The sequence below is a fragment of the Pan troglodytes genome, chromosome 6, assembly GCF_028858775.2.
Source record: "Pan troglodytes isolate AG18354 chromosome 6, NHGRI_mPanTro3-v2.0_pri, whole genome shotgun sequence".
Classification (NCBI taxonomy): domain Eukaryota; kingdom Metazoa; phylum Chordata; class Mammalia; order Primates; family Hominidae; genus Pan; species Pan troglodytes.
This window is the reverse complement of record NC_072404.2, coordinates 53,391,298-53,406,245: the sequence shown is the minus strand read 5'-3', so window position 1 is coordinate 53,406,245 and position 14,948 is coordinate 53,391,298. Positions and strand designations below refer to the sequence as shown.

The 14,948-nt window shown below is 52.2% G+C and overlaps 1 protein-coding gene across 2 annotated transcripts in view; it reads left to right on the top strand.

The window, feature by feature from the left end:
• The first annotated feature begins 253 nt into the window (after positions 1 to 253).
• TNS3 (tensin 3) overlaps positions 254 to 14,948 on the top strand; it is a 308,216-nt gene continuing 293,521 nt past the window's right edge. Inside the window, exon 1 of one of the 2 annotated variants that reach the window (XM_016957426.3) lies at positions 254 to 916. In XM_016957426.3, the coding sequence (XP_016812915.1) occupies positions 872 to 916 (45 nt within the window). In that variant the 5' untranslated portion in view covers positions 254 to 871. Of the gene's footprint in view, positions 917 to 1,184; positions 1,293 to 14,948 lie in introns of those variants that run through there. The other variant, XM_519088.9, reaches the window with a different exon arrangement.

The window sequence follows — 14,948 nt, the reverse complement described above, 5'->3', positions numbered from 1 at the left end:
TTCTCCTCATGTGGTGGGAGTGGAGTCAGAGCGTGGCTCAGGCCCCACATTCTCAGCTGTTTGGATCTGGGGACTCGAAGTTTCTGGTGGTTACTTCTGAAAGTCTTTTCCAGGATAATTATTCTTGCTCAGTTTCTCTGCCGTCTCTGATAGGCTGTTTTCCCTGCTTCCCCCGCTGCCCTGAAGGGGCCAGAGGAACAGGGCAGGACCCCAGGGCTGCGGATGGGTCAGGCAGCTCTGTTCCCGAATCCAAAGCAGTTCTTGGTGACTGTCCTCCAAGACTTGCCCTGGACCCTGCTCCGGGTGGGATTCTGAGACCGCCTGCTCCACGTGGCAGATGAAATCTAGGTCTCTCTTCTGTGAGAGGCTGGCGGGGAGGATGTTTTCCTGGAAAGGACCACAGGACAAACCGCTGATGAAATTTCTCTTGTGACCTCCCTGGAGGAAGAGCACTTCTGATTTCTGCAAAATTTTTCCATTCCCCCGATCTCACAAATGGGGAAACTGAGGCTAAGCGACTGAGTTCAGGGCCATCTGAATCTCAGGGATGGACAGTCAGGATGGACAACCTATAGGCCTTTCCTCCTCTGAGAATCTCTCTGCTCGGGATCGTTTTTCTGGTTTCCCCTGGCTTGCCTAAATTCTGCTCATTTGTTCCGGCGCATTTTAAGAAGTCATGTGACTTCTAAAGACTTCCCTGACCTCCTCCCTTCATTAGCTGGGTATTTCAGGGGCTTCTACGGCACCCTAGGCTTTCCGGAGCGGCTGTGCTCCTTTATGTATGCGCGACTCCCACTAGGCTATGAGCTACAGGAGGGAGGGTAGGTCTTGCTCCCGGAGAGCACCTTAATCACAGGCGCTGAATGAAAGAATGAACTGGTTGTGCAGGAACCAGGATCCGAACCCGCCTCCCCAGGTACTCTAACACCGGCCCGGCGGAACCTGCAAGCCTCCCGACCACTTGGAGCCTGGGCTGCTCAATGGGTCTGATAATTCCAGGTCCTCTCTGCGGCCAGCGAAGGGAGGTCCCAGGGCGCACCTCGGCAGGGCGGGGGACCCGGGTGAAGGGCGCCTGGAGGCGCGCTGCATTGTTAGGGTGATGAGGCCAGGTGACCCGCCTGGCTCGGGGCGCGGGCGCGGGGGCCGGCCGTGGCGATTGCCCGCGCCGCCTCGAGGGGGCCCTGCCGCGGGCGCCGGCCGCCAGCCAGGAGGACGGGCCCGCCCGCGCGCTACTCGGAGCCCAGCCTCGTTGCGGCCATCGCCCTGCCGGACCGCGCCGCAGGCTCCCCCAGGTACTGGGGCCGGGGAAGGAGGAAACGCGGCCACGCGCCGCGGTCCTCTTTGTTTCGGGCCCGGCGCGGGCTTTCGCGCTCCGGGCGCAGGAACGAGGCTTGGGGAGCATAGAGATCTGGAGCTGGGGCGCGGGGACGGAGTTCGGGGAGCGCGGAGACAGAGTTCGGGGAGCGCGGGGTACGGGAGCTCAGGGCGCGGGGATGGGGTCACGGGAGAACCCAGGTTAGGGAGCGCTGGGACCCGGTTGGGGGCGCACGGGCAAGGGGTTTGGTGCGCGCGGGTACGGGGTTTGGGGCTCGTGGGGGACGGGGGCTCGGCAGGAGTCCCAGGACAGGGGCTGGGGCGCGGGCCAGCTTCGCCGGAGTCCGGGGACGGGGGCGCTGACTGGCTGGGTTTGGGGATTGGCTGGGGCGCAGGACCACTCGAGTGGGACCCGTGGCGCCCGGGCGCCCTGGACTGAGGGCAGAGACCGGAGCAGGTATGTCGCAGTCGCTGTCGGGACCGAGCGGACTTTGCTCCCTAGGACTCCGTCTCGAGACTCCAGGTGGAGAGTGCAGCTAGGGGCTTCAATGGGCAGGCTCAAGACCCTTCTTCTACTTTTTCTAGGCAAGCTCTCCAGTGCTTCTCTTTCCCTTTCTCTTTGGTGGGTGGGAGGCAGGGGGTCTTTACGCGCTTCCTTTTTTTCCCTGAAGGACGGGACCTCGGGGTGGGGGGATATTCTGGGGTGGAGGGTGCTGTCCCAGGCTGGGGGCCAGCTGTGTGGCATGTGCCTCCTGGCACGCAGGAGCTGTCCCTGACAAGCAGGAGGAGGGAGGGTCCCGGACGTCCCAGGGGTCTCTGTGTCGGTGCTGTGCAGCGGCCTGACATGTGAGTCCCGGGTCCTTTGCATGGAGTGATTTGAGTGTCTGTGGCGGGAAGAGATTGAGGCTTTCCTCAGGCATTCTCCAGACAGTGTCAGCAGGTGACCCGAACTCCAGCGTGGTTGAAAAACTCAAAGCGCCATCAGGGTGTGGGGCCAGCAGAGAGCACTACTGAGGGTGGTCACAACCCCCTGGGAAGCCCCCAGGCTTCCTTGGGGCGCATTCACACACTTTGATCTTCCGGGTTGGCTTTCCCCCCATTTTTTTCACTATTTGAATGCATGATCATGGAGGACTCTGAAAATATACTGAAAAGTATGAATGCAGAACTCATTGTATTAATATTGCATGGCCCTTCTGAACTAACCAACCCTTTGACATTTTAGATTTTCTTGAGGCTTTGGTCTGTGCATATTAATTTTTTAAAGTGCTTTCATGCTTTCCCTTTTGAATGAGGTTTACTTGTTCTGGTGATTCTGGTTCTTCTCTCTTTGGGGCCTGTGAGGTTATATTTGCAAATCAATCAACAAGTATTAAGAAAGGCTTTTCTGTGCTGAGGCCTTGAGGGCCAGGGAGGGGGTGGGGAGTCGCTGCAGCTGGAGGGTGGAGGGGCAAGGCCATTACCCAGAGATGGAGGTGCACTGGGTCCTGGTGGGGGTGTGGTAGCACAGAGGGTGGGGGGTGTGTACACAGGGAGTTGACAGGAGGCACTGGCAGCAAGCCCGACTCCTGACCTTAGGAATAGTAATGGTGACCCCGAAGACAAAGTAACAGGCATACCGATTGAGTGTTTGCCTGTGCTAAATGCTTTGCATGCATTCATTTCATTTCACCCAAATTACATTCCTTGGAGGGAGTTGGGATTATGATTACCCCATTTTACAGACGAGTAAACTGAGGCAAAGGAAGGCTAAGTAACTTGGCCGAGATGAAATGAAACATGGTGGTAGTGCAGCCTGGGATTCTGGGACAGGACTCTGGGGTCCCAGACCCCTGTTCCTGGCTGCTGCTGCGCGTCTGTCGACTGAATTCTAATGCATGTCCAGACAGCAATTCCTCAGCTGAGACTGCCATAGCTATCAGCAGCTCAGCTGAATTATGTCTTTAAAAAACTACCAAGATAGAAAAACTAGTAGCCCCAGGGCACTACTTATTCCTGAATGCAAATTGATTTTTTTTTTTTTTTAACAAAGTGTCTCTTTGGCACCTAATGTTTTGAAAGTGAGCTGTTTGCAAATGTGACTCTGGAAATAAAGGGCAGGAGAGGGGGTGTCAAAGTATGCTCTTCCACTGCAGGAGGTGTTGCTGAAGGGGATAGCAGAGACCTGAGGAGGAGGCAGTATGGCAAGAACAGTGAGTGGAAGGGCTGACCTACTATTTGGCAGTCGCAGCTTATATCTGCTTAGGACTCTACACAAGGACCCATTTTACAGATGAGTAAAATACCAAGTAAATTCTTAAAGTCTGGGAACAGTTAGGGATCTGAATGAGCCCAGTCCTCTGACTCTATGTGCCCCATTCCTTTCCTAAGATCAGCCTGTTGTAAACCACCCCTGTTCAGGGGAAGCCTCTTGTTCCCTCCCTGTGTCCCTGTGTATGAACTTGAGAGGGGGAGGAACTTTCCACCTTCCTGAGGGCAGAAAGCATTGTTTAGATCCCTGCCACTTACTAGGAAGCCAGAGACATTTGCTGAGTGCCTCAGCAGCACGCTTAGAATTGAGGCTTCGAGGCTTCCTCACAGTGGCCCCCATAGATTTCCCAGGGAGGGGCCTCCTGTCTTGCGGGTTGATCTGGTGGGTTTGCTCCATGCAGCAGGAGCTATCATGGGAAGGGTGGGTCTGGGCGTCTGAAGCTCTCCAGGAGGTCAGCTGACCCTGGGACCCCCGGGTCCTTCCTGTAGGACCCCAGAAATCACTGGGGAATCAGCTAACCCCTGCAAGCCATGCCTGGAATGACCTAGAGCCAGTCCTGTCTACCTAGAATCCTCTGCTGCTATCCTTGTTGATCTAGAATGAGGGATGCTAGTTAGTTGGTTAATTAAGTAGGTGGTTGATTAACTTAGTTACTCCCTTCCTCACAGCAAGAGTATTAAAAACCATCAGAACATGGAACACAGTTCTTTCTTTCTGCCCCCACAGTGAAGGGCGTGTTGCGTGGCTTCATCTTCACAGGGATCATGGCTCACAGTTGTGTCGTTTCCACGCTGCCTCACTGCTCCTAAAACGCCGAGACAAGAAAAATCGCTGCCACCAAAATGCTGCTGAGCAGGACTAAATTCTCCTAGATTGAGGGCGTTTTGAATCTTAGAGTATGTTGAATCCGGATGCAGGCCCGTGTCCTGCCGTGGGGCTTTTCGAGTGCAGCTCGGGCAGGAACAGTGGTTTCCTTGATGTCTATCCGTTTCTCGTAAAAGCAGAAAACTAGACTCTCCAAGTTTCGTGAGCTTTCTGTTTGTACTCTGTGACTCAGGAATGTGTTTGGTGCACATCCATCACTGCAATGTGGGATGTAGTGCTGAGCTCGGGGTCCCTCGGGTGTCTCCATTGTCTGCATGGAGGCATCTCCTGTCCTGCTCAGTGTACTCCAGGAGCACCGTGGCCCTCTAGACACACCTCTAACCACCGCCCCCCCCCAACCCCCTGCCCCATGCACCTGGCGCAGCTCTACCTGGTATCCCTCACCTGTTGCCTCCTACCCTCGCTGGGAGTTGCCTCTGCGAAACAGGAGGGAGGAGGCCAGTGAAAATGAGGGTGACTGAGGATGGGGGCCATCAACTTGGGGATGAAGCACTGCACACAATTTAGGGTCCCTCGGAATGCCTCACTGTGTCAGGGAAGGGGAGGATTCTCACATGCTTCTTTTTATTTTTTTATTTTTATTTTTTTGAGATGGAGTCTTGCTGGAGTCCAGGCTGGAGTCCAGTCGGGCCATCTCAGCTCACTGCAATCTCTGCCTCCTGGGTTCAAGCAATTCTGCCTCAGCCTCCCAAGTAGCTGGGATTACAGGCGCATACCACCATGCCCAGCTAATTTTTGTATTTTTAGTAGAGATGGGGTTTCGCCTTGTTGGCTAGGCTGGTCTCCAACTCCTGACCTCAGGTGATCCACCTGCCTCGGCCTCCCAAAGTGTGGGGTTACAGGCGTGAGCCACTGTGCCCGGCTGATTTTTTTTTTTTTTTGGAAGGCAATAGTCTACTACTCTTTTGTCTCCTGGGCAAAATGAATGAAAGATTATACTGAAGGATTCTATGTCTGTGATCTAGAAAATTCCCTCTGGCAGAGGGAGGTGCTCCCAGAGCTAGGGAAGTGCTCCTCAGAGCCACCCCTCAGGGGAGAGACCTCTCTGTCCCTGTCTCCACCCCAGCGCTGGGCAGGAAGCCCTGGGAGCCCTCTGCAAACAGCCCGCCAGCTCTCAGCCTAATAACGCGGCTAACAAGACCCCCTTCCTTTTACTACTCAAGTACCCAAGGTGGCTTGGGCGCTTTCTGTCCCTAGTCTGATCGTTGCTGAACCGTGCATGTATGCCATCCTGATGGTCTCCCTTTTCTGGAAGAGAGCGCTGAGACTTAGCGAGCTCAAGTAACTTGTGTGTGTTGTGAGGATACTGAGCCTTGGATCTGAATCCCGGTCCGTCAGCAATGCTTGGAGTTCTTGCCAAGATGAGGGGTTTGTGCAGTCCCCACCCACAGCCCAGCCCCTGGAGTGGCCAGGCCAAGGCTCAGGAGCTGCGGCGTGCCTGCCGTCTACCTCAGCCAGTGCGCCAGCCCCAGCTGCTTCCTCGGACCCCAAGGCTGGGCCTTTCTTTACTCTTCCTTCCTCCCTCAGCTCTAATTATGGTTCATGTTAGATTGTCTGCCCTTCCTCTTCCTCTTCTCTTTTGGGGAAAGATAATAGCACTTAATACGCCCTTTGCAGGCCTGGCTTTGTTTCTAAGATATCAGAAGAATCTTTAGGAATCTTTCTTCCAGCTGCCCAAGCGAGCGGCAACCTGTCGGCACCCAGGAAGGATGAATACGGGTGCCCTGCTGACGATTACAAGTGCCACTCCTAGCCAGGCCATGCCCCTGGGGACACCGGGGACACCTCCAGGTGGACTAAAGTGTGTCACCTCCTTTCATTGTGTCTTGGCAGCCACAGTGTGACGTGGCACCTCTTGTGTGTAGAGTTTATGAAACTGCTCCTGAAAAGTAGAGACCAATTCGTTGATGCTTTGAATACACTGGAATACACTCGTGGCGATACTGAAAGAAAGAAAGTCCTCGGGAAGTGTCTGGCCAAGGCCGTTCACTGCCGTCTGCAGTTGCTTTTCTTTTTACAGGAGAGCTCGGGCTCTGCTCCAGGCCCTGGGATTATTTCTCGCTGGAGGATTCAGGAATCTGCGCTCTCCCCATCACCCTGGAACACAGCTGCAGTGTGTAACATTTCACTCACTTGGAGCCACACAATAAAAGGCACAGGCCCACATCTGGCTGTGCAGGGCAGGCGGGCAGGAGAGTGGGCCCTGGGGCACACTGGGCCATTAGCAAGGGCATCTGCGTCCTGGCCTGTGCACATTCCTCCCTGGAGCGCCGGGCTGGCTCTGCAAACAAAGGGGCCTGGTCCTGGCATTCTTCTCCACCTTGTAATCCATCACCTTTCTTAGAGGTGTCCCTGGGTGCCTACCCCTTTCATCACTGGCCATTTGGGAGGTAGATCAAAGGTACGCACAGGAGGCAGTGACATAGGCCAGGCTCTGGCATCCCACAAACCTGGGGCAGAACTGTCCTTTGTCCTGAGAGGTCCTGGGGTTATTGTGACTGTGTTTGTCATTTGTCACCTGCAGCCTGGGGTTGTCGTTCCTCCACAGGTTTGCTCCTCCACTGGTTCCGGAGCTCAGGGGTAGGAGCCACGTGGGGTTTTGTTTCCTCCTTTTGGGCTCCAGGCCCAGTGTACTTTGGTCCTGCTGAATTTCCATGGCCCCAGGGGCCTGAAAAGCACCTTGTGGTCCTTCTGGAGAACCACTTCCTCATTCTTGGAGGTGCTAATCTGATCCCCTGGGAGGGAGCTGTGTGCTAAGTGGTTGACACAGGGGAGGCCAGCGTGATAGAGATGAGTTTTTCTCCAAAGATCAAGGACAGGTGTTTCCAGTTTGTCTCCTCTGGAAAGACCTGCAGAGCCGGGTGGACAGGGCTGGAGGAAAGGGGGCCTGTGTCCATGTCTTGGGTAGGTGCTAAGGGAGACAGGAGGGCTCTACGTGGGTGAAGAATGCATTTCTCTCTTGTCCTGCACGCAGGAGGGAGGCACATTTTTTATCTGTATTACTCGGAGAGTAGCAGAAGACTCTCAAGTAATGAGCATATTTTTGCTGCTTTTTTTTTTTTTTTTTTTGAGGCGGAGTCTCACTCTGTCGCCCAGGCTGGAGTGTAGTGGTACAATCTCAGCTTACTGCAAGATCCGCCTCCCGGGTTCACGCCATTCTCCTGCCTCAGGCTCCCAAGTAGCTGGGACTACAGGCGCCTGCCACTACGCCTGGCTGCCTGGCTAATATTTTGTATTTTTAGTAGAGACGGGGTTTCACCATGTTAGCCAGAATGGTCTCGATCTCCTGACCTCGTGATCCGCCCTCTTCGGCCTCCCAAAGTGCTGGGATTACAGGCGTGAGCCACCGCGCCTGGCCGTATCTTTGCTTCTTAATTTGCTTTTTGACTATTTTTCTACAAAATAATTTTCTTGTAATATGTGCTCCTTGTAGACTTGGAAAAGATAGAGAAATGCTAAGGAAAAAGGAAAAAATTCCTTCTAATATCACCTCCACAGAGGTTCGTATTTTAGCCTTCTTGTGTGCCATATGTTTTCTGTGCTTTTTTAATTTACCAAGCTGAGATCATACCATATGTATTATTTTGTATCCTGCATTTTAAAATCAATGTGGTAGTATAAGCATTTCCCAATCCAGAAATAGCTCTGCATAAATATGACTGCTGATGACAGTATAGTACTCCAGTATGTGGATGTACCATGATATTTGGACTTCACTATTTGTTCATTGATCATTTACATCCTGTGTTATGCTTGCACATAGGTCTTTGGGCAGATCGTAGCTAGTCATGCTCTTGAAAGGATTTCTAGCAGACTCTTTGGCGTCAAAGAATACAAACATCTTTTTTTTTAAACTTTGGTAAAACATGCATAACATGAACTTTGTCGTTTTAATCATGTTTAACTGCGCAGTTAGGCGACATTAAGAACCTTCACGTTGTTGTGCAGCCATCACCACCCTCCAGCTCCAGAACTCTTTCCATTTTGCAGAACTGAAACTCGGTGTCCCTTAAGCACTAACTCCCCATGTTCCCCTCCCCCCAGTCCCTGGCAACCACCATTCTACTTTCTGTCCCTATGAAACGGACTACATCGGGTGCCTCATACAAGTGGAATCATCAGTATTTGTATTTTTTGTGATTTGTTTATTTCACTTGGAATACTGTACTCAAGGTTTCATCCATGTTGTAGCATGTGTCACAATTTCTCTCTTTTTAAGGCTGAATAATACCGTGTGTGTGTGTGTGTGTGTGTGTGTGTCTGTATGAATAGCACATTTTGTTTATCCATTCATCTGTTGATACACTTCAGTTACTTCTACCCTTCGGCTGTTGTGAATAATGCTGCTATGGACATGGGTGTATAAGTCCCTGCTTTCCATTTTTTTTTTGGTGAACACAAGCTTTTTGGAACTCCTTAGTATATATGGTCAAATTGCAGTTGAGACATAGGGTGCTGGCTGGATTCTCACGGTGTCCACCCGCTGTCCTTAAACATGGCTAGGTTATCACCCCCAGGGTAAAAACCAGGCCTGCAGGAAAAGGAAGAGGGAGACTTCTTACCAAGCTATTTTGACAGATTGTGTAAACTCTGTGATTAATGGGATGAGAAAGCAGGAAGAATGTCTTTCATTTAAAAAAAAAAAAAAGAGCCTTCGGGGTTGCTTGGTTTTATTTTCAATTAAAAGGGTCTGATTTTGTTTCTGGAGAATGGTTTTAATTTGGATAAATGGTTCAGTCTGGGAACCGCATGCCAGAGCCTATGATCTATGAGTGCAATTACTCAGGGTTTCCTCGGCTGCTTTTCTGAGGGAATGGTCCAGAACTGGGCTCGCTCTGGTTTGGCTCTGTTAAACGTCGATGCAGGCCCTGGGCAGTTGGAGTGAGGCGGTTCTTGTGATCAGTCCTTGAAGTGCAGCCATAATGCCCTCCCCATAATGCCTTCCCCAACTGATGGTGGTTAATTTTTACCCTCTAAGAATGTGTTCAAAATTCCAAGTCAGGAATGTCAACAGCAGGCTGTCGTTTCCCCCTCCTTGGAACATGTTGAACCAGAATTACTGGCATCTTTTCCAACGTGGGCATTTGCAGAATTGGTGGGATTTGGGGGCTCAAGGAGGAGGCAGACTCATCCTAATGTTTCTCCTCTGGATTACTCGAGGTCCCTGGCCGGGCAGGCCTGCAGGCCCAGAGACGGGGTGGTGGGTTGCTCTATCTGGGGTCAACTGGTGTTTCTTTCCAAGAGGATGCTGGGCTGGGGGAGGTGAGGGACTAAATCCTGGGCGACTTTGCAGAAGGACCCGTCGCGATGGAGGGGCAGCGTGGGCAGAGGCCCTGGGCAGGGCCACCTGCTGTGTTCTGGAGTAGCAAAGGGGATTTGCAGAAGGCAAAGTAGAATACAAAGACACAAGGTAGGGTGTTTCACCCTTTAGGAGAACTGTGGCAAAGCCCTGGACAACTTTCCATGGTGCTTGTAGATTTGAGACCAATGTCCCACCGACCTAGGGGGCTGGTGGGAGGCAGTGTGGAGGGTGGCAGGGTGTCCCCAGGGTGGGAGGTGGAGACAGTCTGCACAGAAATTTCCAAGAGCACAGCCCATAAGGGAAGAATAGGCTTGCTCGTGAGGTGGGTGAAGGCATTGCCCTGCTGGCTTGTATCAGGGCGCTGGCTCCTGGGTCCTCAACAAAGGGCATATTAGCATAATGAATAGTTAAGTCACTTGGTTGGGCTCCAGTCCTTGGGGCCGTGGTCTCTCTCTGAGGGAAGGACTGGTGGGTGGGCCCCACCTCTGGAGATCCAGCCTGCACTGGGACCACACGGTTTGAGAAATGTTTTCCCAAGCCTGGGCCACACGTGCCCCTTGATTTCTGGGGCAGCCCTGGTGGCAACTCCCCACATATCCCTGTGAGGCCTTTCTCATTTTCCACTGGCAAGGATTCAGGTGTAACCAGATTATTCTGATGAAAAATTTGAGTGAGACGGGTAACCCGCAACACACAGAGTTGCTATGTTTTGCTCTTTTTTTTTTTTTGAGACAGAGTCTCGTTCTGTCGCCCAGGCACAATCTCAGCTCACTGCAACCTCCCCCTCCCGGGTTCAAATGATTCTTCTGCCTCAGCCTCCATAGCTGGGACTACAGACATGTGCCACCACTCCCCGCTAATTTTTGTATTTTTAGTAGAGACAGTGTTTCACCATGTTGGCCAGGCTGGTCTCGAACTCCTGACCTCAGGCGATCTGCCCGCCTCGGCCTCCCAAAGTGCTGGGATTACAGGCATGAGCCACTGCACCCGGTCATGTGTTGCTCTTTAACTCCCCACCCCCACCTCCATTAAATAGGAATAATCCAAAACATAGGTCATCAAGAGCATACTGTGCTTTTAAGGCATTTTGCTTATTATTAGTAGAGATTTTGCGACAACTGGAATGGTGTTTATTCACTTTTTAAAGGCTCACTCTTCTCACAGGATAACAGAACACATGATCATTCATTTTCCTCTTCCCACAAAGGTGTTTGCAGCAGTGGGCGTGAGAAGCATAGTGTGTGTGTGACTACCACTCCAATGGTTCTCCCAAACCTGGATCCAGACCTAGGCGTTGCCAGTCTCTGGGTGTCACCCTCCCATTTATGACTGTAGTGACTTCTCAGAATGCCCTGGAGGGATGGCCTTACTCCAAATGATCCCTCGGTTGCCGGGCTATTTGTGAGTAAAAGATGTTTGTCAGTGCTGCTTCTTTTAGAACATGCCCATTCCACATCAGCTCAGCTTGTCGGGTGTCTGGTTGTCTGTGCGGAGCCCATGGGGAGGTCTCTGCAGCCTCACACCTAGCAGTGAGGTGGCCCCTCTGCGTGGTCATGCCCTGCGGAGTTGCATTCCTCTCCCTGATGGCTGGCTGCCAGGACCTGTGGGCCCTGGCGGCGAGAGGGGTGGGAGGTGCTGTGGCTCCTGCCAGGCTAGCTCTTCACAGACTGGGTTAGTTCTTCCGAAGCATAGTTCCCTGGGACACCACGCACGGGGCAAGCACAGCTGTGTGGCCAGCAGCATGCTGACAGGGCTAGACACGCACTGGGCCGCTTAATGCCGACCTTGGCCTGTGAGTCTGTGACCAGGACTCTTGGTGAGCGGCCAGCTGGGGGCTGTTGGTGCTGAGTTCAGCTTTGTAGCCAAAAAGGTTCCAGCTGATTTCCAGACAGACCCGGCTTCCGTTTTCAATGCCAAGATGAGCTGGGCGAATGAGTGGGAGCGGACAGAGGCTTTTGGCTGACTGTGATCGCTATTGTCTGGAGTCCCCTTGACCCTCTGGAGGTACTGCCTCTCCTTTCATTTGTACACACCGGTTTTTCTGCACGGTTCCGCCTCTTGTCAGCTCTGTGAGCTCTGGGGACACCAGCTTTTCCGTTTCCCATACTGCCAGATGGCTTTGAGCAAACAAGAGGAAGGCCCCAGCGTGGGTGCAGCCTGTGGCTGCGTTGTCCTGCCTGTTTACCCTGGGGGTGAAGCGGAAAGGGAGCAGGCTTTGCAGGAACCCAGGTGGCACCCCTTCTCGTCCCTGCCACTTGTTCTCTTTGTGGCCCTGGGATGGTCCCCAAACTTCTCTGAAGTGGTGCTGAAAACTGTGTTGATAGCACGGACCTCACTGAGCTGTTAGGAGTAGCTGTCGACACTGTGTACCCGAGGTTCTCTCCAGTGGAAACCAGGTTAGCCTTCAATTCCTTTTCTTTCATCTGTGGTTGGTCACCCTTTTGAGAGCTCTAACCCCAAAAGAAGTGTTTTTCAGATTGGCCCAAGTTCCTCCACGTTGGGCCCCCCAAGACAGACTGACTGAGAAGGGAGTGGAGCTGTGGGCCTCCTGAGTCCTTCCCAGGCTATGTCCCTTCCAGAGTGGTCCAGGTGGGAGGCTGACTACCAGAGGCCTGGCCCTCTGTTCTGAGGCCCAGTTAGCCATGGCCTTCATCTGCTCACATTCTGTGGGATTGGGTTGTGTAATTTTTGTTGTATCTCTCTGTCCTCATTAAATCTGAATTCCTCCAAGGACAAGAAGGCTGCTGCTGCTTAAAAAAAAAAAAAGAAAGAAAAAAAATGATAAGAGCTTTAGAAGGAGCTTAGAGTTAGCTACGTGTACTTGCCAAGGTGTGACATCACTCAGAGCCTCCATTCCATCCTCTGGACAGCCAGGGGCTGGCCTCCCAAACCGGTGCTCACTGGGCACACTTCACTATGGGAGGGGATACTTGCACATCTAGATGAAAACATTCTAGAAGTGATTGCTTACGAGGAGAGAGGGAAATGCCGGCACATTTTCCCAGGGTTTTGTTCATGTTTTTATTAGGGCCACAACTTTCATTCTTGGAGTTTTGCTTTGTAAATTATTCCTTTAACTTGCAGAAGAGAACCATTTACAACTCATCTTACAGACTTGAGAATCTAGCCTACTGATATTTCCTTGGAAAATAGCCACATTGCAAGTTGTTGTGTTACTGAAAGTTGATGACAAATGTCCCCAGGAGTCCATGCAGGTTTCCTGAGAAGAGTTGCACCTACGGAGCTGTGACTTCAGCACAAAAGAATATTCTTTCTGGACAGAGTGTGTTGTGGGGTTTGTTTCCTTCAAATCTGTACTGCCAAATGGCAAGAATCATTTCCTTTTTCTTCCTCGGAAAATGGATTCCAGTCTTGATGCAGAGCCGCCAGCACTGTGTAATCCCTTGTGTAATATTTATTTATTTATTTTTTCTTTTTATTGAGACGGAGTCTCGCTCTTGTTGCCCAGGCTGGAGTGCAATGGAGTGATCTTGGCTCACTGCAACCTCCGCCTCCCAGGTTCAAGTGATTCTCCTGCCTCAGCCTCCCAAGTAGTTGGGATTATAGGCGCCTGCCACCACGCCTGGCTAATTTTTTATATTTTTAGTAGAGGGGGGGTTTCACCATGTTGGCCAGGCTGGTCTGGAACTCTTGACCTCAGGTGATCCGCCTGCCTTGGCCTACCAAAGTGCTGGGATTACAGGCATGAGCCACCACACCCGACCTATTCTTTTTATTGAGACAGAGTCTTGTTCTGTCACCCAGGCTGGAGTGCAGTGGCACCATCTCGGCTCACTGCATCCTCCACCTACCAGGTTCAAGTGATTCTCCTGCCTCAGCCTCCCAAGTGGCTGGGATTACAGATGACCATCACCACGCCCAGCTAATTTTTGTATTTTTAGTAGAGACGAGGTTTCCCCATGTTGGCCAAGCTGGTCTCGAACTCATGACCTCAGGTGATCCACCCACCTTGGCCTCCCAAAGTGTTAGGATTACAGACGTGAGCCACCACGCCCCGTCCCTGTGTAATATGTATGTATGTATGTTTGTGATAGAATCTCACTCTGTTGCCCAGGCTGGAGTGCAGTGGCGCCATCTTGGCTCACTGGAACCTCCACCTCCCTGGTTCGAGCAATTCTCCTGCCTCAGCCTCTCGAGTAGCTGGGATTACAGGCGCCCATCACCACACCTGGCTAATTTTTTAAATTTTTAGTAGAGACGGGGTTTCATCATGTTGGCCAGGCTGGTCTGGAACTCCTGACCCCAGGTGATCCACCCTCCTCGGCCTCCCAAAGTGCTCGGATTACAGGCGTGAGCCACTGCGCCTGGACCCTTGTGTAATATTTAAATGCAGGTTTTGTTCTTATAAAGATGTTGGGCATCCAGCAGACTTGTCCTGGGAAAATGTCTCCTCTCCCCCTTTTTGCTTTGTGCTGAGACCCCCAGATCGTGTTCACAAATACTGCATCGGGGACTGAGTGCACGTAAGACACTAGCCAAATTTTGGAGAGATGTTTGGGTTCATATAATACATAGGCTTCGTGCCTGAAGCACATCAATTCTCAGATGAGCAACTGCTCAGATCCCTGCCTGGAGGAGGAGTGGGTGTGGTGATGGCAGCCATGCTGTGAATACTGTGGGCTTTGTTCACAGCCACAGTGAGGAGGAGATAGTGTGTCCCGGTACAAGTTATCGCTCTATCAGCAGATCCATCTGTCCTTCCTCAAAGAGGCTGCGGCCCACTTCAGGGCCATTGTGTCAAACAGTTGGCATTTGGCCTTGGCCCTGGGTAAAACACATGGCAGGGTATCACGTGGGTGCCACTCACGACTCCCCCACATCTGCCGGGGTTTCCATAACGCACTGTTCTGTTTGCAGCTGCACGAATGCGATATGGCACAGCAGCCGCTCATAGACCTCAGGCTTGTTGCCATGCATAGAAGGTGCACACCGCAGAGTGGAGGCCGCGGGCAGGGAAGTAGCTGGCATGAATTATTGACTGTGTGTGAGGCCCTGTGCGGGGAGATTCACTTGTTCCTTCCTTTATTCATTTATTCATTCACTCACTCATTCCTTTCATGCAGCTCATGTTCAGTGAGTGCCTGCTGTGTCTCAGATACATTTAACCCTCACTAACTCTGTAGAAACTGAGACTCAGAAGGTGAATGCAGGGTGAGGTAGCTTGCCCACCATCTC